Source organism: Camelus bactrianus, chromosome 13 (genome assembly GCF_048773025.1).
Source record: "Camelus bactrianus isolate YW-2024 breed Bactrian camel chromosome 13, ASM4877302v1, whole genome shotgun sequence".
Classification (NCBI taxonomy): domain Eukaryota; kingdom Metazoa; phylum Chordata; class Mammalia; order Artiodactyla; family Camelidae; genus Camelus; species Camelus bactrianus.
The window spans coordinates 79,296,049-79,320,974 of record NC_133551.1 but is presented as its reverse complement, the minus strand read 5'-3'; the positions used below and the strand labels follow the sequence as shown (position 1 = coordinate 79,320,974).

The 24,926-nt window shown below is 60.3% G+C and overlaps 2 protein-coding genes across 2 annotated transcripts; one reads left to right on the top strand and one right to left on the bottom strand.

The window, feature by feature from the left end:
* Positions 1–1,515: 1,515 nt before the first annotated feature.
* UBE2J2 (ubiquitin conjugating enzyme E2 J2) lies at positions 1,516–14,518 on the bottom strand. The gene is made up of 7 exons (XM_074377755.1): positions 14,383–14,518; positions 10,120–10,250; positions 7,693–7,733; positions 3,375–3,477; positions 3,154–3,292; positions 2,718–2,798; positions 1,516–2,169 (listed from the first exon to the last, which is right to left on the bottom strand). The coding sequence occupies exons 2-7, from the start codon at positions 10,248–10,250 to the stop codon at positions 1,885–1,887; spliced, it is 780 nt and encodes a 259-aa protein (XP_074233856.1). The 5' UTR covers positions 14,383–14,518; the 3' UTR covers positions 1,516–1,884.
* Positions 14,519–15,826: 1,308 nt separating this feature from the next.
* On the top strand, positions 15,827–24,921 carry SCNN1D (sodium channel epithelial 1 subunit delta). The gene is made up of 13 exons (XM_045518422.2): positions 15,827–18,640; positions 20,436–20,782; positions 21,358–21,565; positions 21,669–21,859; positions 22,024–22,112; positions 22,186–22,349; positions 22,444–22,542; positions 22,750–22,867; positions 22,954–23,032; positions 23,105–23,162; positions 23,327–23,379; positions 23,508–23,583; positions 23,678–24,921. Exons 1-13 carry the CDS (start codon positions 18,605–18,607, stop codon positions 23,921–23,923), a joined length of 1,764 nt encoding a protein of 587 aa, XP_045374378.2. The 5' UTR covers positions 15,827–18,604; the 3' UTR covers positions 23,924–24,921.
* Positions 24,922–24,926: the final 5 nt, after the last annotated feature.

The window sequence follows — 24,926 nt, the reverse complement described above, 5'->3', positions numbered from 1 at the left end:
CCCGGCCCGGAAACCGAGACCCTGACACCCTGACTCCCGGAGGAGGAGGGGATATTGTAGCCCCCAGCCCAGCCCCCACCCACTCCCTGCACCCAGGAGCGGACGAAGCCTCAAACCTGGGCCTGGGGGACTTCTAGGGGAGAGACACAGGCCCAACGGGACAAGATCTTTTATTTCGGGTCACGTCAGACAGCAAGCTGCCACGGGTGCCAGGGGAAGGCTCTGTACAGCTCGGATCTGCTCCCACGGCTGACTAAGGGTTTTTAAAAGTTGAGATTTCACACATAGAAGAATAACAACGTTTGTCCAGTAAACTCTATTTGCTAAACATTCTGACTCCCAAGAAAGAGCCTCAGGAAACATGGGAGTGTCTGGACAAGCCGGTAGCGGACGGAGGGGAGGTCCAGCGTCCAGCACAGCCTGGCAGAGCCACACACGTGGGGGTCTGGGCCCAGCAGTGCAGCACCGCCACCGGGGTCCACTGTTGGTCGCAGGACGCCAGTGCAGTGGCAGACACAGCGCCTCAGGCACCCACAGGCCAAGCCAGCGCCCGCCCACAGGCTACCCCAGTGCAGGGCGAGAGGCAGTTGCGTTTCAAGACTCCAAGAGCACAAAATTTAGGAACAAAGATATAATGAAAAACTTTTCACAAAAGCAGGTTGAATACACACAATTGGTAAATCAAAGAGCAATTTTAAATAAATTGATCCAAAAATAAAGAATGTCAAGAATGCACGGTCGCCCAGCTACACTGCTGTTTCCTGCCAGCCTCCAGAGCGAGGTCACAGCGTCTCATCCGGGGGCTCCCAGACGCAGCACCTTCCAAACACCGTGCAGGTAAACTCATTAAGCAGAGACGTGGACCAGGAAGACATCGGCAATCCAGGGAATCACAGGTCCCAGATCTGAGACGAAGCCCGCCGGCTCTGCCCTGAACCCAGCCGCATCCTTCCCAGTAGCTTCTCCCTCTGACGCCCAGTCCCCCACATCGTCTTCAAGGAACCTGACACGGATCAGCTGTGAAAAGGAACGTGCGAGCCTATCTTTAGGGCAAACCAAAGATCTGGACCAAGTGTAAGGGAAGCCCCAAGTGTACAGAGCCTGCCTGGAGGGTGGGGCCCCATGGGGCTGCTGGGGGTCTCCACCCTCCACCAGCGCAGGAACCGGAAGACCCCCTGCAGCACGCAGGAGCCTGAAGGAGGCTGCGGGGTGAGGGGAAGCCGGCAGCATGACCGAGAGGGCCAGGCAGCTCAGCCCGATAACGTTAAGACAACAGCTTGTGGTCACTGAAAGTAAGCAGATTCTCAGCTTCAGCAAATCGAAGCACACGCGCATTAGAACCTGCTTTGTTCTAAGTGAACACAAACGTGTTTTAAATGCCGAGGCCAAAGCCCAGGTCCCCGACCTGCCGTGCTGTCCCTGGCCAGCTGGCCCCAGGCGCCCCCATCATGCCCCTCGAGACGCCAGCCTCTGCCTGCTAAGTCAGGGTCCCCAAGACCAAGAATGCACGCAGTGTTGGATAGGCATGGAGTTTTATATTTTTAAGTGACCAAATCTAATAAAATGAAAAACAGGTTACTAAAACAGGTCCAAAAGATAATACCGGAGATAAGCTATAAAACCAAAGTGTGCAGCCTCCTCATGGACACAGAGCCCCACAGCCCCTGACAGACCCCAGGACGAGAACAGGGGCTGGGACCCTCACGTCTCCTCCAAGTCCAAACCACACACTCTGGTTTCTGTTTTCCTTTTAAAGGTTTTAAAAAAGCTAACCCCAGGAGTCAGGTGGGTCGGGCCCGTGTCCGGCAGCACGTCCAGCCAGCCCGCGTCGAGCTCGGCCCAGCGTCCCTCGTTTCCGACCGCCTCTGCGGGTCGCGGCGGGGCTCACTCCTGCGCTATGCTTCTCAGCACGTATTTGACCGTGTAGGCAAAGGCCGCAAACCCAACTATAACAAACAAGTTCGCCAGGGCACCACCCAGGAGTCCGTGGTGCCGGTTGGCCTGCTGGAGGCCTGCGAGGTGCGGCCCGGCTCCCGGCACGTGCCCGTTGAGAAGCGGAAGCCCGTTCTGGCCGTGGTGCGTCTCCCCGTCAGGAACCACGTCCGGTAAGGGGAGAGCCTGGGGTCTGCTACTGAGCTCGTCTTGTGCTTTCTGTTTTTGCTTAATTTCCTAAGAGAAAAACAGCAAGAAACAAGGGTTGGTCTAGACAAATTGGTTCCTTCAGGACCAGGAAGGGTCTCGAGTCGACCACAAAGACCCTGCCAAGTCAGCAGCAGCAGCTAGTCCTGTTTACAGATGCGGAGCCAAGTGACCTGTCAAACCACCGAGCCTGTGGACCGAGCCCTGGACCGAGCCAGGCGCAGCGGTGCTGAAACGCCACAGCCCCGGCCTTGTGCGGCTCAGCCACGTTCCCAGTGGCCATTCTGGCCCACACACCAGGACCCTTCCCACCACTCCCGGCTCACCCAGAGCCTCCGCAGGCCCAGCCCCCGACCCCCGACCTCTCCCCACCTTGGACCCACCATCTAAGCCAGGTGCCCTGAGGAGGGGGCCTTGAGGAGGGGGCAGGTCTGCTGTGACTGCCCACGTGCACCCCGCCCCCGTGCTCTAGGTCCACAGCACAGGGACACATGGGAGCACACGTTCTCTTTGGAAAGAACTGAATTGAAGTGTTCCTGGCATGGGGAAAGCCAAATTGCCAACTTTCACTTTCTTACCTCCACAACTTCAGGAAATAATTCACAAAAGACTTTGTCTTTTAAATTAAACACTAAACTTTGTGCAGCCAGTTGTCTTTTCTAGGAAGAAAGAAAAGGGAAGTATCAGCCTGAAGGCGCATTTCAAGTCTGCCGCATTCTGAGACAGAGCACTTCACTGTGAGGGCTGCTGTCGCCCTGCCCTGGGAGGCGCTCCATGAGCCTGCTCCGCACAGCAAACCAACCTGCAGGTTCACAGGCTGCTTATCTTCCTGTACCACCACCATGTTAGGCTTGGTTCCCACATAAAACAAAAGAAAAATAAAAACCAGGCACCAAGGAGCAGCCATCCTGACTGGGCGTGACAGCTGAGGAGGAAAAGGGCCCCGGAGCGGAGGTCTTTGCAGGGGTGCCCAGGCCCCCCCCCCCCCGCCACGAGCCTGGCTTCCACCCTCACCATGAAGTCCGACGTCTCTATACTGCCCAGGGTGGGGCCCTTCTCCACCATGAAGCTAAGGAGCCCCGTCAGGATGGTGGAGACAGACCAGGCTGGGTTCCACGTGTCCGGGTGGAAATCCGTGATGGAAAGACACAGCCTGAAAAAAAGGGACCCAGTCAAAGTGGTGCATGCTCGTCACGACCCCAGTCCGCTTCAGGAGCACCGCAGGAAGACCTTACCGTGTGTTGCACTTAAATCTTCCATTGGGAGTTATCATATAAATACTAGGAGGTTTAAAAGGAAATTCTCTGGGAAAAATTAGTTTTCCATGATAATAGCCACCTGTATCGAAACACAAGGAGCCTTGTTATTGTCCTCAGCAGGACAGCCCGCACTCCCCTCAGCCTCCCAGCCCTGCCACCCACCAGCCTCCCAATCCCCAAGCCCACCAGCCAACCATCCTGAACACACACGTCTTGCTGAGGTCTCACTGGGGATCGTGACCACCAACCAAGGGGGAGCCCTTGCCCTCCATGGCTACCGCACACCCCTCCTTGACCCTTAAGCACCCCCTCCCCAAGAAGAGCATCTGGACAGACCCTGCACAGGCTCTCCACTGGCCCCACGTCCACCCCAAGAGTGGTCCCCTCTCTCCTGTGCCACCTGATTCTCCTCCACCAAACTACACCCAGAAGCAAGTGAGCCCACCACAGTCTCTCCCACCTTAAACACAAAGACGAGTCTGACCCCCCACTCCCCTCCAACCCTGCCCACTGCTCCCTCTGCTTTACCTGAAATCCCTGACCTACCAGCCATCAAACACCCCACCGGGGCTGTGTGACCATGTCTCAGGCTCACAACCACCTCAAAGCACCCCCACCCCACCAGCTCTCCCCTCGGTACCGTAAATGACCCTCTAACTGGCACCTGCACCTGGACTTCTGGAACCTTCCTCAAACGCCAGACCTGTGTGCTGACCATCCAGGTGACACTGCCCCAGCACGTCCAAGATGGAATGCATGCTGTTTCCCTCCAACAGCAACTCCATCCTTGTAGTTACTCAGAGTAAAATCTGGGAAGCCCCCTTGCCCCCAGATCACACCCCTCCATCAGCAGTCCCATCAGCCCCACCTCCAGCCAATCCAGCACCCGGAGCTTTGGGTGACCTCACAGCTTCCATCCCTGCCCACCCAGCTTGAGGTCGCACTGGTCATCCCCAGTCAACGCCTCACACGGTTGCTCTCAGGGCAGCCCTGAGAGGCTGCTGGAAACGCAGACCCTAGGGCCTACCCCAGGCTGGATGAGCAGAAGTGCACATGACAGGCTCCTACGCACATGTGCGTGCATGCACGTACAGTGAGGCTGGGGGGCGCTGCCATGCCCTCCCCCCAGGATTCCCTGCGGCCCCCCAGCACATGGGCACAATCCCGCCCCAAAGATGGGGATACACAGGCCCGGAATCACCACAGGTCTCTGCTCCAGCGCCACGCCAGTGGTAAGGCGTGCTCCACCCCCCACCCCCTGCAAGGCTTTCCCTTCTACCCTGCGCTGCCAGTAGTGGAGGGCTGACCAGAGCCAGTGTCACCTGTAAGGCCACCTCAACAGGAAGACAAGCTGACGACTGAGGGATAAACTCTAGAGGGGACACTCAAAGCACACCCACCCTCAGAACCAGCGAGAACAGCCAAACTGGAAGACGAGCAGGAGGCACAAACAGGCGCTCTTCCCAGGAAGGAGCGGGAGCAGCCCGCTGCACTTCTCAGCCTGATCAGGACACAGCTCCAACAGCAGGGACGGGCGCCCTCCTGCGGAGGGGAGGGAGGCGGGAGGCAGACCTGGCCTCCTGGGCAGGACGACCCACCGGCAAACAGGCCTCTGGACACTCGCAATGACCCGGCCCTCCTACCTCTTGTCATCCACCTGAGAAATGCAACCAGCATGCCAGGTGAGGTCGCACATACCTGCCTGTCCTCAGGCAGGACCCTGCAGGTGCGAACCAAGGAGCAGAGCCGCAGGCGGGGCCACAGCCGGGGAGGCCTGCCACCCTCCCCACACCCGGATGTGCTGCTCTGAAGTGCAGACAAGAGATCCAGGGAGGGGTATCCTGAGGGCATGAAGAAGCCAGGCAGGGCTCTACTCGCCTGCCCTCTGGGGCACTTGACCCCTGGCCCGCAGCTCCTTCCTGCTTCTTTCCAAGTGTCCGTGGTGGTGGTGATGGGGCAGGGGGGGCCCTGAGCCAGGATCCTGGGACAGGAACCACCGAGAGGACCACGGCCCTGAAAGGCTGGGCTCGGAGGGTCGAGGGAGAACCATGCCACACTTCCTCCACTGAACTGCTTTTGCAACGCAGTCAGAAATTCCGTGGCCCAAGTTCTGAGGGGCGATCCTGGGCTCTGCTCTGTCCCATGGACCCACATCTCCCTTCAGACACCATACCATCCAATCAACGGAACTGCACTGCAAGTCTCAAAATCGGGCAGAGTGACTCTTCCCATCTTATTATTTTAAAAAATTATTTTAGCTCTTCTAGGTCTTTTGTTTTTCCATGTAAGTTTCAGAACAACTTTTTAAAATAAGCTTGTGCATGTCTACAAAAAACTGTTACGGTTTTGACGGGATGGTATAAAACCTACAGCTTACACTTGCCTAACGGGAAGCCCATCTGAACCATAAGACGTGTGTCTGGAGCAGCACCAGCTCGGAGCCCGGAGCAAGGACAGGCTCAGTGGGCAACCAACACAGAGCCAGACAGACGTGGAGGTGGGAGGGCAGCCACGAGACTGGGAAGGAAAGGCCAGGATATCCAGAAGTCAGAGGAGCAAATGAAGGGGAGGCCAGAGTCCACACAGGTCCAGACACTTGAGGCCTGAGGGCCCTCTATCAAACACGGTAACTTTGAGGGTCCCTAGGAGACCCTGATGAAGGCAGTCAGCAGAGGGTGGAGCTGCAGGGAACAAAATGTGGCCGAGCTGAGGAGGGGACAGGCAGCAAGAGAGGGCAAAACAGCAGGTGCTGAGGAGAAAAGGGGAAGAGGGGCAGCAGAGGGGAGGGGGGAGGGGACAGAGGAGGGGAGGGGCAGAGGGGGAGGGGAGGGGCCGTGGAGGGGAGGGGGCAGTGGGAAAACCTGTCTCTGAAGGGACTCTACAAGGTCTGGAATTTTCACAGCCTGAGGACCAGGAACAGTAGAGAAACACGCAGCAACAAGAACAAGATGTTGGGTCTGGAAAGGCAGGGACTTTTACTGAGAATGAGGGGCTGGGGGGGGGGGGTCGAGGGTCTCCTGCAGTCCCAGCCCCTACACACCTCCTCCCCCGCCGTCTCCATCCACCCCTGTGCAGGCGTCAGCCTCACACACCAGCAACAGTTCAGGCTGGTCTTGGGGGGTGGGGGTGGGGAGCCTGGTTACACCATGAATGTTCACTACTGTTGACAAAATACTGAAACCACAGAGAACAAAAAAACTTAAAACCTAGCACAATCCTACTTGGGAGAGAGACCCCTGCTCCTCCCTGGGGTCTATTCAAGTTGGGCAAACACTCAGCACATGTTCACTAGGCACTTCACCACGAGGTGCACAAGCTGTCCGCAGCCTGGCTTCAGCCCTGCTGCTGGGAACCCCACACAAGGCCGTCACCAAACCCATCACCCTGCTGTTGGGCATTTGGGGGTCCCCAATGTAACACTCTAGTAACATACCCAGCCTACAGATACGCCTCTGCACGCGGGTTTCCCTAGGTCAGATCATCCCAGAACAGGGATTCCTGGGCCAGAAGAGAGTCCCGTAAGGCTGGTGACACATCTGCCAAACTGCCCACGGTGCTCCTGAGGGTCCAGAGAGCCCGCACTCCCTCCTCAGCAGCACATCCAGTGACATCATACGCAACCCCCTACATGTGCGTAGACAAGAGTGTGCCCCTCTGGCCACTTGAAGTCAGGGGCCAGGGGCCAGACAACTGCCCACCTGGCCCCAGCTCTGCCCTGGGCTCAACCTGGCCCAACCCTGGGCTGGCACTAGGCTCCCCTCAAGCCCCCGGAGACTCGCTGACTGCCAGCTCCAAGGTCTACTGTGCAGACACCAAAGGACACTGGGGGCATCACCTGACCCGGCAGGTCCTGCAGCCCCCATGTCCCAGTGCCCTATCCACACTGGGGCCCGCGGCTGACTCAGAGGGCTTAGGAGAGTGAGCGCTCAGAAAATGACCTTTTGTTCCTTTGACAACATACATCCTGGCCTGAAAAACAGCAGGAGACCAGCCACATTTTACTTTTATCCAGTCTGTTCTCAGAGCTCTGATCCCACTGACACTGGACATACTTACAGAAATCCCTGAAGACCAAGACATGTTGCAAAACCATTCTCTGAGCAAACACTTCTAGGACTTGGGGAAAACTACAATGAGCTCCAACTCAGTCGTCTCATTGACATGCACACAGACAGAGTGGTGTTCACAACTGACACACATGCACAGAGAGAGTGGCGTTCACAAGCAGAAGGTGCGTGGTCTGCTGGGGGCACAGAAGCTGCCTCTCGTCCCATAACTCAGGGCAAAGACTTACCTTCATAGGGGGTCATCTCAGGGCCTCGGACCACATAGTGCCTGAGGGAGAAAAGAAAATCAGTTGGCTTCAGGGATGGAAGACTCCAAAATCTGAGTCACCCCAAGGCCGGGGATTCTAGGGTCCACCCGATGCTCAGCAGTGAAGTGAAGCTCAAACCCAGCCCGGCTACGCAGCTCCAAAGCTCTCCAGTCCCTCGTGCTGCCATAACGGATCAGAGACTGTGTCCTCCAAATCTTCACAAAATTCTCTGCAGCCACAACAAAGTAAGCAAAAAGATAATCCCCTCTAACCAAAAATCAAAAAAGTTTTAACTGCACAATTTATTCTTGAGATGTACCTGAAAACCAGTATCTTTCAGTGTGCCCCAGTATCACGCTGTAGCTAAACCGGGACAGCCATAGACGTGAGGAGGCTGTGCCCCCAGCACCAATGTCCTGGAAGAACCAGACAACCTCAGAGGGGCTGTCCTCTGGCAGCAGGGACCGGGACAGCCCGTGATTGTCACCAGAGTCCTCACACGGAGGGAGCCTCAACCAGAAGCAGCAACCCTGGACTCCCATCTTCCACACAAATAGAGGCTTCAGCTCTGCATCAAGAAGGGTTTGAGCTTATGAATTTTCAAAGAAAACAGAAGTGCACAAAGAAGAAAGAACTAACCAGAAATACCAGATAAGACAAAACTGCACACATGCTGGTCCCTCCAAACACTGCTTCCCACCAGGATATTCTGACATCGGGGATCACACCAGCCCTGCTACCGGCTGGCTGATATATTTCACTCAAGAAATACTGTCATCCCACGTCAGCGGGTCAGGAACACACATGGGAACGGTCCTTAATTGGTTACTGCTCCCGATTCCTGTGCCCAGTGTGAGGACACTGGGAAGAACTGGTGAGCAGTGCCCCAAGAGCGTCCAGCAGCCCTGGGGCGATACAGTGAGAAACACTGGGAGGCCAGGCCTCTTCCCAAAAAGCACTCTCTTCTCCCAGCTGAGAGGACAGACAACCACAGCCGAGCAGAAGGGCCTGCACACAGGGCCCTTCACTCTGTCCTCAACTGGCAGCTGGGAACTGGAATCCAGGGGAGTCGCACCATCTCAATGGCACCTAATCTGTTGGCGCAAACAATGTGGTTAATGCTGACAGGAAGCCTGCTTTCCCGCTGGGAGTCTGGAATATCAGAAGGCACCAGGCAGGGGTGCCCCCGTGCCCCACCCCCAACTGAAAACGCTGCTGCCAGGTCGGAGGGGCTTCCTGGTAGACAGCACCACACACGTGTTGTCACAGGTGACGGGACGCACAAGCTCCAGGGGACCCCACCCTGCGCCTCTTCCCTTCACTGGCTCTGCTCTGTCTTTTCACTGCAATAAACCTTTGCGGCAGGTCCTCCCAGCACATGATACAACCTGGAACCCAACTCAGCTGCAGAAGGGGTTCCCCACACAATAAGGACGTCTCCTCAACTGCCACAGAACTGTCCCTCCATCGGACAATGACGTCCTGGGAACCACACTTGGTTTCTGTCATCTGGGGGCAGGGAGAGCTCTGCCGGCCTCCCCTGAGAACCCTCCATCCCACTCAGAGCTGGCCCTTCTCTGTAAGCTGAGGAGGATAGACCCAGAACCCTTGAACACCTCTCCAACCTGGAAAACACTTCCTTTTAACTCAGTTAAACCTCTTTTCTCTAGATTAAAAAAAAATTAAAAGTTCTTGTTAAGATTAAGACATAAAACCCTTCAGGGGAGGGTACAGCCTGAAAGCGTGTGCTTAGCACGCACAAGGTCCAAGGTTCAATTCCTCAGCACCTTTGTGTAAAGAAAGAAACCTAATTACCTCCCCCTAAAACAAAAAACAAACAAACAAAAAAAAATTTTTAAAAAAGTAAGTAATGAATCATTAAAAATAAATAAAACAAAATACCTTCTAAACAAAGAGAAAATGCTCCTAAACACTCCTGGCAGCACGGCAGTGTGGCAGGAAGGAGCTGCTGTAAGCACAAGCCCATGAGGCCTGCAGTGCGGCCATCAGGACCCTGGAGGCTCTGTCACCAACTCTCCAGGGAGGACAGGACACACACGGCACCAAGGAGCAAAGGGCAGAGGAGAAGCATCCACACACAGAGCTTTTCCTCCAAAAGCCAGGAGATCTGCAGGCCCAAAGCCTCCCCTACAGACCCTGCAGGCCCAGGGCTCCCGCAGGAAGGACCCTCCCTCCAGCCCCAGCATGCAGGGGTCAAGGAGAGCCCCGCCACATCCCCGGCTGCTACGCATTATGATGATGACCAGAGTGACTGCAGGCCTCAGAGTCCACTCACACGTGAAAAGGGTGCGGGGCCCCTTTCCCGCACTGTAATGGGCCCACCCAGCCCGACCCCAGAGAACCCGGCTGATGGGGGTGCAGCTGAGGGCGGACACAGCGCCTTACCACTCAAGAATGTTGGAAGGGAGGGGCTCAGCACAGATGTAAGGCACAGGGTCTTTCTTAATTCGAAGATAGTCCTGCTTGAGTCGCTGGGTTGCTGTTGTTGGAGCTCTCTTACTGCTGTTGTTGCTCATCTGTGGAAAGCAAACACCACCGTTTACAAAGAACAGAGTCCCTGATCGCCTTCGCCACCCACAGCCTCAGCCGCCCCACGTCCGCCGTAAGGTCTGCACCCAGCACTCCTGCTGGCTTCACCCTAGCCGCCCAGAGTCCAGGCCCGTGGGCCGTCTTGACTTGCCCACACCCTCAGACACCGGTAGGCCTGGCAGGTTCTCCTTTTCCTGCTACTACCTTCGCCTACGTGACGCCATCAGACGCAAAGGGTAAGAAAACCCTGCAGCCTCACTCCTGCCCACAAAGAACTAGACAGAAAGACAGACGTCCATTTCCAAGGGTCATAGGGGGATGCACCCAAGCAACCCCGGACGTCCCTCCAGCTCAGGGCTGGGCGGCGCCACGCGCAGGGAGGGGCACCCACGGAAACATGCCCCCACCTCCGTGCCTCCAGCTCAGGGCTGGGCGGCGCCACGCCACGGAAACGAGCCCCTACCCCGTGAGAGCCTGCTTACCACTGGTCACAAGAGGGTGGGAGGAATGGGGAGTGGAGGAAGAGCCTCTGACACTGGAGAAAGGGATGGAGACCCCTGAAAGACTCGCACACGCTGGGCAGAGGAGCAGGAGTGCCTTCCAGGGAGAAGGAACGACAGGTGGGCAGACGCTAACACAGCAAGGTGTGTCTGACGGACAGCACTGGATCACTGCGTCAGGAGCCAAAGCAGGGACTGGCAGCTGACAGGCTGGCCAGGGAGGCAAGGCCAGGCCGTCAAGCAGCACTTCAGAAAGATTTTATGCTCAAGTCTTAAGGCAGATTAGATCTTCTGTTAGAAAGGTCACTCTGGTGGTTCAGCACAGGACAGATGGGACAGACAGGACAGCGTAGGAGGGACAGGAAAGGCAGGACAGTACCAAAGGCGGGGGACCGGGAGTGATGAGGCAGCCATCGTTCAAGAGAAGAGACGTGGCCTGGAGCAGGGAACCCTGGGACACCTCAGCTATGCTCCAGAGGTGGGAAGCGGGGCAGGGATGTGGAGGACAGGACTCCCCACTCTCACAGGCCCCAGAGCAGCCCCAACTAGACCTGCTTAGCGTTAGTACTTCTTAGCGCTTGACGTTAGTAGTACTCTCGTGTGAGAAGCAAAACTTCGCACAATGTAAAATGGAAAAGCAAAAAAGTTCTACGAAAAATTATGTGTGAAAGCCACTGGTCCAAGCCATGGTGGAGACAGACGACGCACAGAGTGTGCAGCGCAGAGATGGAAAAGGGCAGAAAGCGCATCCAGGGTGGAGGGGACACGGACCGGATCTGACAGGAAGGGAAGAGCCAAACCCAGCCCGCTCACCTCTGAGCACCCACACTCTGCCCAAGTGTTCCCAACCCACCTTGCTGTAGCGCCTGGCATCGGTGGCCAGGATCTCCACCCAGACCTCCCTCACCATGCCCGCCTCCTCACTCAGCCTGGGGCCTCTCACTCCCAGCTCCCAGGGACCACCACACACTCACTCCTTCCCTCTCGTCAGTCTTTGCCCACATGACCCCACCAGAGGTCATGGCCCTGGCCTCGCCGAATTCTCCTCAGAGCACTCTCCCACCAGACTATGACCAGGGCTCAGTGCCTCACTGCACCCCCAGGGGGTCCTCCAGCACGCATCATGGCCCAGACCTGCTTCCTGCTCTGCTAAACCTCGGCTTCTCGCTCCCCCTCCTTCCCATCCCACCACACACACCTTGAAGCATGATCCGTCCGTCTTCCCACAAGCTACCACAACAGCCTTCCTGCTGGCCTCCAGGCTCTGGCCTCTCCCCATTCCGTCCACCTTGTACACTGAAGTCAGATTAACTTTCTCATCACACAGTTCTGACTGCAACCCTTCAGAACTCACCCAGAGCCAAGCACATAAATGTCAACGCCTCTCTCTGGCTGCAAAGTCCTCTAAAGAGCAGTCCCAGACAGCCTTCTAGTTCCTGACTCCTAAGGCCCCTGACACGGCCTGAGCCGAACGGCCTTCTCACCCTCACTGTACAGCTACCTTCCAGCCCAGACTCCACTGGCAAAAAAAAACTCACCTAGGCCCTTCCAAGCCTAGCTTGAAAGCTAGTCTCTTAAAAGCCTCCCTGATTCCCCCAGACTAAGGCCTCCCTGCAACCCAGCTCCACCCCACACAGGTGCCTGTCGAGCCCAGAAGACCCCACTGGTGTGCCTGTAGCAGGAGCAGGCTACACACCAGCCTGGAAGGGAGTGCTTCCCGCACAGCACTGCGCCCAAGCTCCGGCCCAAGAAGCTGAATAGGCCAGGTGTCACCTACTCACAAATGCAGCAACAATCCAAGCAGGACCACCACCCAGGACTTGTTCTGTTTCTCTCAGCTGTTTACCCTAAAGTTAACACTCATCCATGTACAAAACAATTGCCTGGATAACTCAAAGACAACTGTGTATGGACTCAGTTAAGTGGTCGGGCTGGACGCTTCATGGTTAGTGGACAGTCGTACAAACTACATAAAATAGTTCTTGCCTGGCTGGTCACAAATGAACTCTTCTCTTGCTTTCAAAGGCGTAATCTTGAGACTCCTACTCAAGATTCAATTCCTCAGTTCACTAAAAGGAAAGGGCTTCCTAATGACCCCTCTCTTGCCTCACTCAGAGCAGTCCCCTCAGGCTTGTCCAGGTGATTTCAGGTGAGACAGTTTCTCCCAGTTTTCCCCGCATATATTGTCCACAGCATGCACACAGGTCATGAAGTGTGTCTCAGGCACCCTTGAAACCAAGTCTCCACAGACAGAGCACACAGTGTATTGCATCGAAGAAAATAGGGTACAGACTTTAAAAAAGAAAACAAAACAATAAACATGGCAAGCATGCAAAATTTCAGTACAGAAAAGCAAAAGGAAAGCAGTCTGCAACCCACAGACAGCGACATCGCAGTGCGTTCAGTGCACGCTGGGGCAGTCTCTGTTCTACCAGCACCCTATTCCCTTTCCTCCAGATATCCTCCCGCTCAGCGTCCGCGCACTCCAGTGATGCTGGGGCAGAGACCTTGGCCTGGCCCGCCAGACGGGCACGTGACACACCGGTGGCCAGAACATTCACGGAAGTCTCTCCCGTCACCACCAGGACTGCTCACAGGCTGGACGGAAGCCCAGGCTGACGGAGACAGCCCCACCACCACTCACACACCTGCCTGAGAATGGAGCCGCCCAGAGGTGGGCACAGCCGAGATATGCAGGTTACTGGCTACAAGTTCTAGGCACCAGGACCCAACCTTGCCTGAAGACATGCTGGACTTTTCAGTTAAGTGAGACCCTGAAATTCCTTTCTGTTTAAGGTAGATTACACGAAAGGTCACTCACGTGGAAAGTACAGAGCCCTGAACCACCTTCGTGGTGTATTCTGTGTACTTACTAGCTCCATTCCCACTGAGCTGTGGCCTTACCTCTCTGTAGCAGTTTCATGCCTGGACCGGGCAAGTGGCTGGGAATGAATATGAATTAAATACAAGCCAGCTAAGTGGCCTTAATTAGAAACGAGGCTACACCCTTACACCTGGACAGAGGTGAGACGACGCAGATAACCAGTACATGTGGACAGGAGGGCACAGCTGAGGCACTTGCCCAGGGCCCGCTCTAGCTGGCAGGCGATGGAACCACCCGACTCCGCTTCCCACTCTTACCGCCTGGACTTTCCCTCAGTTACCGCCTCAAGCGCATGCCCTTAGGCACACTCATTCGTGGTGGGACTTGTGAAGCAGTATGCAGTCCCAACTGCTCGGGGTTTGAAGCGGCAGCAGGCTCAAGGCAGCCACCCTGCCCCAACACGGATTCCCAGGACACGTTACAAACCAAGCTCTACGCCGGCTCGTCCTAGCGGTGCCCGCAAGGTTGCCACTAACAAGAGACTCCTCCGTGGGACATTAACCGTGTGGCTAACAGAATGCCCAAGGTGGCCGAAAGACGACCCGGCCCGGAGCCCCGGGCGCCCCGCCGTAACCGACCTCGGGTTCCGCGCACGGAAGCTCCGAGCCAGGCCCCGCGAGCGTGGATGGGGCGGGGACGGGCCGTGCGAGGGGCCCCGCGCCCGCCGCTCGGGCCGGCTCCGGCAGGGCGGACGCGCGGCCGAGGCCCCGGCGCAGGCCCGCGGCACGCGCTCACCTCTTCCCGTCGCCGCAGGTGGGCCGCCGCCGCGCTCGGGCTCGCCGTGGTCGAGGCCGGAGCAGGGAGCGGAAGAGTGGGGCCCGCGCCGCACAGCCGCACAGCGCCGGGACCGAGCCCACCTGACCACCGCCGCCGCCGCCGCCGCCTCCTCCTCCTCCTCAGCTTCCAAGATGGCCGCTAGAGGGGCGGGGCCGTCCCCACTTCCGGTTCCGGGGCGCAGTTTGCCGTGGGTGGCCGCTCTAGGCGACCAGGCGGACGTAGCCGGCGTCTCGCTGCAGCCTCCGGCCCCCTGTGGCGGAAACAGTCTGCGCGTGCGCACTGGCGGGCAGCTCCGCGGGGCGGATCCTGAGCCCCGCGGCGGTCTGGTTCGCCAGCCAAGGCTTCCTGGTTCGAAGATCCCTCCGCCACAGCTCTGTCTGGCTGGTGGCCCCGGGGGCAGTCACCTGTCGCAAGGGTCCCGGACCCCCACGTTCCCTCCTCACGATCTCCGGCCTTCCCTGGGAAGACAGGCCCACTTAAAGGGTGACCCCCGCGGCGCCGGCGTGAGCCCCGCCCGGGTTCACCAGGACCTCCACTGTCCCTACGGCCCCCTTTCTAAGGATCGGCCCAGTCCGGTCTGGGGGTCCTAGTTCTTGTGCTGACTTAACAGGAGAGTGTGGGAGGCACGCGGGGGCCCCAGGCCCCAGTGGCAGAACCACCCGGGGCCCCTGAGATTCAAGTCCCAGTTGGCTTTGTGTGGCCACAGTGAGAGATGGGACCCGGAGCCCTGCTGGAACCTGTGCCAGGTGGGGTCCGCCGTGGGCAAGCCTGCCCAGGCCCTGCCCATTGGGAGAACTGTCCTCATAAAAATAGTTGCACTGTTTCCCGATCGAATTTTCCACCCAACCCATGAATAGGGTCATTATGCACCAGTGGACACTGCACTGAGGCCGGCTTTCCATTCCCACGGTCCCCTCCCTGGCCCTGGGGGCGGGGGAGGCAGAGGAGGAAGATGGGGCGGCAGGGGAGGCCCTGGGAGCAGAGGGTACTGTTCCCAGGACAGCATCATTGAGAGAAAGCCCTGACCACAGGGCCTGGAGCTGTGGTGTCCACCCCACATCTGCCTGGGGAACATTTGGAGGCCATGAGGATGGCAGACGGGAGGGGGTCTGGGCAGGCCAGCACACTCCCCACCGCCCGCCTGCCAAGTCGGGGCTGGGCTGTCCCTGGGGAGATGCCGCCCTGACTGTGGTCATCAGCCTGGATGGATCCAGGGGGGCTGTCGCTAGGCAGAGATTCAAATCCCAAGTTCTCACCCTTGACCATGACCCTGCCTGCCTCCTGAGATAGATCGCCAGTCAACAAGGTGACTGACCACATGGCAGCTGCCAGTGGACTCCAAGGACCAAGAGGTCCAGCCATGGCCACAGGTAGAGGGTAGGTGAGTGGCCATACTCACCTCTGAGTCTGGCCCACCCACAGCACCTCAGGCAGGACCTTAGTGGCCACTGCAGGGCTGGCCCCAGGCCCTGGGCAGAGGAGTGCCCATTGTCCATCAGTCCACCACCAGGTGAGTCAGCCTGTGGGAATCCAGCCTGCAGTGTTACCTGGCCCTGGCCCTCCTTCCTTCTGGGGAGGCTGGCAGTCCCCAGACCCACCTCCTGCTGCTGCACTCAGAAAGTTCTTAGCACCCCCTTCCCTCCTCTGCCTCCTCCAGGGTGCTGCCACCCCCAGGCAGGGCAGGCCCAGCTGCTTTTATTCAGCCCGTGGAGAGTTGTGTAAGGGAGGCCACCCCAAGGTGTCAGGGGATTCGAGCACAGGTGGGAGGCAGACACGTGGCCAGACCCTGAGCCCCCACCATGCCCGCCCCAGCTGCTGGTACCTGGAGGAGCCCCTCCGTGGTGACAGGAGGCCCTGCGGTCAGTGCCTAGGGGGCGCGGATGGTACAACACTGCAGTTGTACCACTGAGGGCTCTTACCTGCCTGCAGGAGGCACTCCAGGTGGACCAACCCCAGGCCCAGGGAGGATGACCCCAGCCTACCCGGGCACACACAGAGTCCCTGGGCTCAGACTTCACCCCCAAGGTTGTGCTGGAATCCCCCCAGGGCCAACTCTGAGCTGCCCCCGAGGACGGAAATACCTACAAGTGAGGAAGCTGAGCCCGGGTCCCACAAAACGCCAGGTGCCCACAGTCTGCAGGGCAGCCCTGGCCTGGAAGGGGAGGCCTCAGTACCCTAGGCCCAGCAGGGCTGTACTCAGCTGTCCTCAGGGCTGGGGCCAGCCATCCTTCTGGGGAGAGGGCAGGGATGCAGGGCCCTCTGCCTGTCCCTTCTCTAATCCTTTCAACACACAGCCATCACGGAGTGGCCCCACGGGCCCATGTCATGTCTGGAGCTGGGGACGCCCTGTCCTGCCCCAGCCTGCATCTCCTGCTCCTCCGGGGGCCTCACCAGGAAGAGGGTGGTGGTTGCCGGCCTTGCTGCCCCTGGACGCAGTCTCTGTGCCCTCCGTCCCGTGCTCTGGGGCGGCCTCCTCAGGAGGAGGGAAGTGGGTTTCTGCCTCCTGCCTGGATGTGCCTCAAGCCTCACGGGGCATGACACATCGCAGCCCTTCCGGGCCCTGGCCAGGGTCACTCCAACACAGGAAGACCAGGCTCCTGCTGCCTGCAAGCTGCCCTTGGCTGGCCAGGACCCTCTGGCTAGACCTAGGCTCCCGCGGCTCATCTTAACAGCCTTTCTGACTCTGGGAGACACAGGTGACTCCAGTTCTAAAGACTTGCCTCTTCTGTTAAGAGGCTTCCCCCAGGGCAGCGTGCCCCCTACCCCTCAGTAACCTGGCCCACCCCCTCTGAAGGAAAATCGCTCAGGGACAGTGGGCCTAAGACACCCCAGGCCTGTGTGAGTCTGGGGGCTTTGATGCTGGCCCAGGGGGGACGTCTTCGCACCAGTGACATCAGTTGGTATCATCTCTGAGCCTTGAGCACGAAGGGGAAACTCAGCTCCACTTTGTACTTGAGGAAATGGGCACAGAGAGGTTGAGTAACTTGGGCATCGCACAGCAGGTAAGTGACAAAGCTGTGATTCACACCCACACCCAGATGAGTCCAGGTTCAGCTCTGCCCCAAGCCTGACTTCCCTCTCCCAGGTGTCCCCACTGGCCATCTTCCTCCTTCCAAAGCCACGAGGCCGGTGACCTCACACCTCCTCAGAGCCAAGGCCCCACCAGAAGGGCCTAGTTGGGTAGGGCTCCCTTCCTTATCCCAGCCCAGGTCCTCAGCACTGATCTGAGGTGGGGTGTCAGGAACCCAGAGCCTGCCTGGGAAGGTGACCCCTCAAACCTGGGACCAGACTGGGGGCCTGGTCATTTGGGATGGCAAAGTCTCTGGGTCATCCTAGGGCCATGTTGGGTCCCCCAGTGGGGCCAGTGGGGCTAGGGACTGTCCTGCCTTCAGCACACCATCTGGCCTCACACAACCACACTTGGGCTGAGGGTTTCAGCCTCAGAGATGGTGCAGTTTTGACTCTGGTATGTGTTCTGAGCATGTGCTGTGCCGTCTTTGTGGGTGCCCTGTGGTCTTCGCGTCTGCTGGCACATCACAGGTGCTGTCTCCTCACCAGGGCCCAGCTTGTCACCACCATCAGCGCCTGTCTCAGGGCTAGGTGCTGGTCCTGAGGGGCACCTGTGTCCTGGGAATGGAGGCCCCTGCCCAGCAACCCTTAGCCACCAACGCCAGTGGTCAGAGCCAGGCAGGTGGTGGCGAGCAGGCACCCCTCGCAGGCGTGGTAGGAGAATGGGCAGGGAGGGGAGGATCAGGGCCTGTGGGGTCTGCTGGAGCAGGAGTAGCCGTGGGAGCCAGTGGAGTCTGCTCAGGGGAGGGCAGACGGGACATCCAGGCAGCTCTCAGCCCAACACAGGTACTCCTTTCCCCTCCAGAGACCCCAAGCTCCTCATGCCCAGCCAGGGTCAGGGCTCCAGACCTGGCTCCCAGGAATTGGGCAAGAAAGGTTCGCAAGGTGGAGGTGTGGGGTGGGGAGGACTCCCTCCTGGCCCCCGAAGGCTTCGCTTTCCGGGACCAAAGCAGGTGTGGCTGCCCCCAGCTGGGCCCCTCCCTGCTGCCTCTCCCCACGCCCAGCCTGTTATTCATAGGAGGCTGCCTGGCCAGGGTCGGGCCACAGCCCGATTTCTCACAGCTAGAGCCGCCACCGCCCTGCCACCATCCCGGCCGCCCACAGCAGGAGGATGGAGGCGCCTGCACAGGGAGGCTGCTGCCTCGAGGTACCGGGTCCCTGAGGTGGGCTCCCCAGCCCTGGCCAGAGCAGCCAGGCGGGCCATCGCCCGGGTCTCCCCAGCCAAAGTGGAGGGCCTGCGCTCCTCATGGCAGCTGGAACCTACGCACACGCAGGGCGAGGGCAGTGCTTCTGTACACGCCTCTCACCATGCAGCCCCACTGAACTGACAAAGGGCTTGCTGTGTGGGAGAGGAGTGTGTGCACACGCATGTGTGTGCACGTGTGTGCTGGGTGAAGGGGCCGTGCACTCGGCTGCTGCCGCGGCCGAGGCATCTGGGACCTGCGGTGCCCGCGCTCGCCCCAGTGTGTTGCCCCAGTGTCTGGGCCCCGCCCCATCTAAGGAAGCCCTCCAGAGCCTCCCTCCTCCTGCCCTGGCAGCCCCCACTGGGGTGGGAGGGGCCTGGTCTGTTGTGTGAGTCTCGGGGAAGAGAAATGTGGTTACTGGAGTCAAAAAGAACCTTCTGGAGTCCCTTTTGCCTCACCTGAATCCCATGGCTGCAGGTCCTGCCTTACCTGTGAGGGCTCGGTATGATCATGGGACACAGGTGCAGGCGCTGCCCTGGGCCACGCGGGACCCACCACCGGCCGCCATGCCAGCAGGTCTCCTGGCCGGGCTGCCTCCCCAAACCTGAGGCCAAGGCTGATCCACCACCACCTCATAGCTGGGGCCCCATGCAGCTGCCTGGCTTGCTACAACACATCTGATCCCAGAGCTCAGGGAAGCAGCCCACTGGGGATTACGGGGCCAGCAGGTGCTGGCCGAGGTACAGCAGATGCTTCCTGGTTCAGCCCCCTCCTCAGGTGCCAGCTCAGGTCCAAATGGGTGGCCAGAGCGGGCTGGAGCCCAGGAGATGGCACCCAGGTGCACGAAGGCCTAAAGATTCAGACCAAGATGGGGGCAGTATGGAAAGTCCACGGGAAACCCAGGCAGTGACTCAGCACGTGTACCGGGCCAGTAGGCCTGACCTGGTCAGGGCTCCATGTCCCCGTTGTGGGCTGGGGCATCTGGGTCCTGGGACGCTGGAGCCTCCAGGGGAGCACTGAGAGCTAGGCAGACCTTGGGTCCACTCCCCTCGGTCCTTCAGGTCCCCACCACTGTCTGGCCCACCAGCCTCTGCCCAAGGCCCACAAATGGAGTGTCCCTGGGGGCTTAGCTCAGTGGACAGTGCCCCCAGCCTGGGCCCACGGTGACGAGCAGCACTCAGCTCTGACCCCCGACCCTCGGCCCAGATGTGGCCAGACCTGCCCGGCCCCATCAGTCCTGGTCAAGTGTGGCTGTGCTGGCTGCTGAGGGCTGGTGGAGGCCATCGTCAAGTCAGCTCCCAACATGGGGCTCCAGGCCCACCCCAAGCAGGTTACCTGGTTGCCCCTGCACAGAGGCCCTCTTCTCCTTTGTTGGACGGCAGCAGAGACCCACCCAGCCTCAAGCCTCCTGTAAATGAGGCCAGGTGCAGCCCAGATGCCATGTCCCCTGCTGTCCCTGACCCTACCGCCCAGGCTCAGCTCTGGCTGTGATAGGACGTGCCTGAGGAAGCCACCTCGTGCCCTGCCAGGTGTCACCGGGGGATGGCTGCAGGGGCAGTTGTAGCATAGACAAGCTGCTGACAGTCCTCCTTTGAGCATCCACAGGCTGGGCCGAGCCCCTGGGGCTGAGGGACGCGACTGACCGGGAGTCCCAGGGACAGAGAAGGGAGGTCCGAGGGGCCGGGGTGGGGAGACCTGTTGGGGAGGGAGTCTGGCCGGGCAGCTGAAGCCCTGCTGAGGCTCGCTTCTCTGACACAGGCTGGAGCCAGGGCCCCAGCAGCTGGTGGGGGGCCTGGGACCCGGAAGCCCAAGGTGGAGTGTGGGGAGAGGCTGGTGGAGCTCCATGCCTCCTTCAGGGAGCTGGTCACCTTCTTCTGCACCAACACCACCATCCACGGCTCTGTCCGCCTCATCTGCTCCAGCCAGAACCGCCTCAAGACGGTGTCCTGGGGGCTGCTGCTCGTGGGCACCCTGGGCATGCTCTACTGGCAGTTTGGGCTCCTCTTCGAGCAGTATTGGCGCTACCCAGTCATCATGACCGTGTCCGTGCACTCGGAGCGGAAGCTCTTCCCGTCGGTCACTCTGTGTGACATGAACCCACACCGGTGAGGGCTGGGGCCAGCCTGGAGCATCTCCCCACATGCGGTCGCAGTGGGAGCCCTGCTGGCTCATGAAGCCCCCATCATGGGTGGCCTGCCCCGCTCCATTGCCCTGGGGCGGAGCTAATGGGCAGGTGGAGCCAGCTGAAGCTTGGTGTGACCAGTGCCACCCTGCAGTGACACCCAGGCACTGGCCAACCTAGGGAGGGGGAGGAGAGGTGGGGGTGCTCTCCGGGAGGGCAGCCTGGAGCTGGACTTTGATCACGGGTGCCCTGGAGAAGGGAGCAGGGCCACATTCCAGGTGAGGAGGCAGCAGGAACAAAGACAGGGAGGGGCTGTGAACACACCAGAGGGTGGTGGGGTCACCAGGTGGGGGGCCAGGCCAGGCTGGGGGTCTGACTTCCCTCTGCAGCCCTGGCTCCCGATTCAGAGCTCCCTTCCGGGCTCCAGAGGACGGCGGGGTGGTGGTGGGGGGGCTGCTGTCCTGTTCGATGCCCTTCAGCGTCAGTGCCTGTGGCTACGGCAGGGCCCTTGGGGGCTGGCTCTGACTCTGCTGGCCCCCTCCCTCACCCTGCGCCCAGGCCGCGCCCAGCCCGCCGCCATCTGCAGGCGCTGGACGACTTCGCCCAGGAAAACATCTACTCCCTGTATGGGGTCAGCGTCAGCAAGACCCGGGACGCCCTGGCAGCCAAGGACCTGGGCCCCGAGCCCCACTTCCAGCTGGACCGCGCGGTCCGCCTACAGAAGCTAAGCCCCCTGGGCGGCCAGAACAGAGTGGGCTTCAGACTGGTGAGTGTCCTGGCCCTGGAGGGGGCCCGGCATGCCATCGCCCTCTGGGGCTCTCTGTGGGGTTCGGGGGCAGGCTGCCTCCACACTGACCCACACCCCGCAGTGTAACAGCTCTGGCGGTGACTGCATCCATCGGGCCTACTCCTCAGGCGTGACAGCTGCCCGCGAGTGGTACCGCTTCCACTATGTGAACATCCTGGCCCTGCTGCCCCCTGCCCACAAGGACCATCACCGCAGCCTTGGCAGCCACTTCATCTTCTCCTGCCTTTACGACGGCCAGGACTGCCAGGCCCGGTGAGTGCAGGCTGGCGGCTGGCCGCTCCCCTCGGCCCCACCCAGCGGTCTGTGGCCAAACAGCTCCCTCCAGAAATAAGGCAGGTGGTGGTCCTTTGGGGCTGCAAGCAGCAGGGTGAGGGGTCAAGGGGGTGTGCTGGCCTGAGCGTGGCCGCTCGTTCCAGGCACTTCCAGACATCCCACCACCCCACCTACGGCAGTTGCTACACCTTCGATGGCATCTGGGCCACACAGTGCCCGGGCATCACCCATGGTGAGTGCCGGCCCAGGCCGGGTATGGGTGGGGGTGTCCAGGCCAGTATGGCCTCACCCTGGGCCTCCCCCAGGGATCAGCCTGGTCCTCAGGACTGAGCAGCAGGACCACCTCCCTCTGCTGTCCACGGAGGCTGGCGTCAAAGTCATGATCCACAAGCGTGACCACACCCCCTTCCTGGAGCACCGAAGCTTCAGCGTCCGGCCAGGGACGGAGACCACCATTGGCATCCGAGAGGTAGGCTGCCCCAGCCTCCAGGCTCCCGACCTCCATGCCCAGCCCTGGGGCCTTGAGGGTAGCATGGCAGGACTGAAGTACCCCTCCCCCCCAGGACGAGGTGCACTGGCTCGGGAGCCCCTACGGGCGATGCACCGACAGCACCGAAGGCGTGGACGTGCCGCTGCTGTACAACGCCTCCTACACCATGCAGGTGAGCCTGGGCTGGTGGGGGGAGGCCCGGGAGGGGGCCCAGGGAGGGGGTGGGGGTGAGGGTGGGGGAGGCCAGGGCAAGGAGGTCAGGAATCAGGGGAAGTAGAGCTCAGGGAGGTAGGGGCTGGGGGAGGGCAGGCAGCAGGCACCCTGGGAGAGGGATGGCCGCTCCAGGACTCCCAGCGCCAGTCCCCTGCTGTCCCCCCAGGCCTGCCTGGTCTCCTGCTTCCAGCAGCTGATGGTGCAGACCTGCTCCTGCGGCTACTACTTCTACCCCCTGCCTGCGGGGGCTGAGTACTGCAGCTACCTGCGGCACCCGGCCTGGGGTGAGCCCTCGCCCTGCCCCTCCACTGGCGCCCCCGCACCACCTCTGGGTGGCTCCTAACAGGTTCACCTGTGACCCTCTCCCCAGGTCACTGCTTCTACCGCCTCTACAGGGACCTGGGGACCCACCAGCTTCCCTGCGCCGCCCGCTGCCCCAGGCCTTGCAGGTGAGCAGTGGGTGTTGGGTCGGGCATGGCCCAGGCGCCGCGCAGGGCTGTGACGAGGTCTGTCTCTCCCAGGGAGTCTTTGTTCAGGCTTTCTGCAGGGACCTCCAGGTGGCCTTCCTCCAAGTCAGCCGTGAGTCCCTGAAGGGGTGGGGTGAGGGGCGGGCCAGCAGGTGGGCCTCACGGGCAGAGAGCTCTCCCTAGACGGGCCCGTGTCCCCACGGTGCTGCCCTCACCCCGCCCCGCTGTGCCTGGGGCTGGGAGGAACAGTGGCCCCAGAGAGCCTTCCGTGTGCAGGATTGGACCCTGTCCGTGCTGGGCAAGCCAGGCCACAGGAGCCCAAGCCCCAGGTGGGTGCACCCGTCCTCCAGAGTTCATGTCTGGGCCCTGCCCCCTGCCGTCCTCGTCCCTCAGTTCCCTGAGGAGGCCCAGCGTCAGTCCAGGGCCCAGCCCCTCCCTCGTCTCTGTCCTGCTCCAGGAGCAACCTTGCCAAGGTGAATATCCTCTACCAGGAGCTCAACTACCGCACAGTGGACGAGACGCCCATTTACTCGGTGAGCCAGCCAGGGCCCCAGGGCGGAGGAGGGAGCAGGGCCCCCACCCCGGGCGCCCAGCTCACGGCCCGCTGACACCCGCCGACACCCGCAGGTGCCGCGGCTGCTTTCGGCCATGGGCAGCCTCTGGAGCCTGTGGTTCGGCTCCTCCGTCCTCTCGGTCCTGGAGGTGCTGGAGCTCCTGCTGGACGCCGCGGCCCTCACCTTCCTGCTGTGCTGCCGCCGGCTCCACGCGGCTCAGCGCCAGCCCAGGGCAGCCACGAGGGCGCCCACGCCAAGCCAGAGGCCAGCCAGTTGCCCTGTGGCTGGGGGCACATCAGACGTCCAGTGCCCTGGCTGACCTCATCTCCCACAACGTTGCCAGGGCTCTGGCAGGAGTGTCAGCTGAAGAGCTAGGCCAGGGGTGGGTCCCAGAGACACCTGACACTGGAGCCAGCCTGAGCCCGGTCTGATCCTAGGGACTGTGGCGTCAGTGGGCTCTCCTGGCTGGCCAGTATGGGCCGGTGCAGCCCCACAGGGCCCTCCCTGGCCAGTCAAGCCAAACCCAGGGCCCAGGAAGCAGCAACACTAGAGCAGGCAGGCACCTGGGCACCCAGTACATGGGGCCCCTCACTGGCCCCACTAATCTGCCCAGTGGTGGCCTCACGGAGGGCCGGGGCCGGGAGGGCAGTGTCCCCACCACTCTGGAATTCCATGTCTCAGGTGTGATGGAATATCTACCCACGTGCATGAGTGTGTACACGTGTGGGGGCGGGTATACCTCCACATGGGAGTGCGTCTGTGTTTAGTGTCAGTGGCGTACGTCTATGTGTCTCTGAGTGCGTCAATACACCAGTTTACACCTATGTGCAGGTGTGTGCAGGCATCAGACAGAGCCGCCCTCAGCTCAGGGCCGTGGGAGGAAGGGCTAGGCCAGGCCCAGGCACTCAGTGGCCTTGGGCTGCTTCACAGCAGAAGTCAGGACACTTCCACCTGGTGGCTAGAGTGTGTGCCTGCCACCCCAGCACTTCCCTGAGTGAGCTGAAAACATTGGGCTGCACCTCCACATCTTTGGAGCCACAGAGGCTGCGGGAGCGGGGGGACAGGAGGACGGGGGCCAGGGCTTGCCCAGGCCCAGGCCAGCCTTGCCGGTTGGCATCCGTCCCAGGGAAGGGCAGAGGGACTGGGAATGGGAGTTGGGGTTATCAGGAGCTGGTTTTAATCAGAGGAGCCCAGGTCTCTGTCAGGGCCCTGGAGAGATCATCAGGTTCTCATTTACTGCATCCTTTTGGGGGTACCACTGGTGCTGCCCCACTCAGGGCCACCCCTTGGGGACAGCGGGGGACCCAGAGACACCCCCTCTC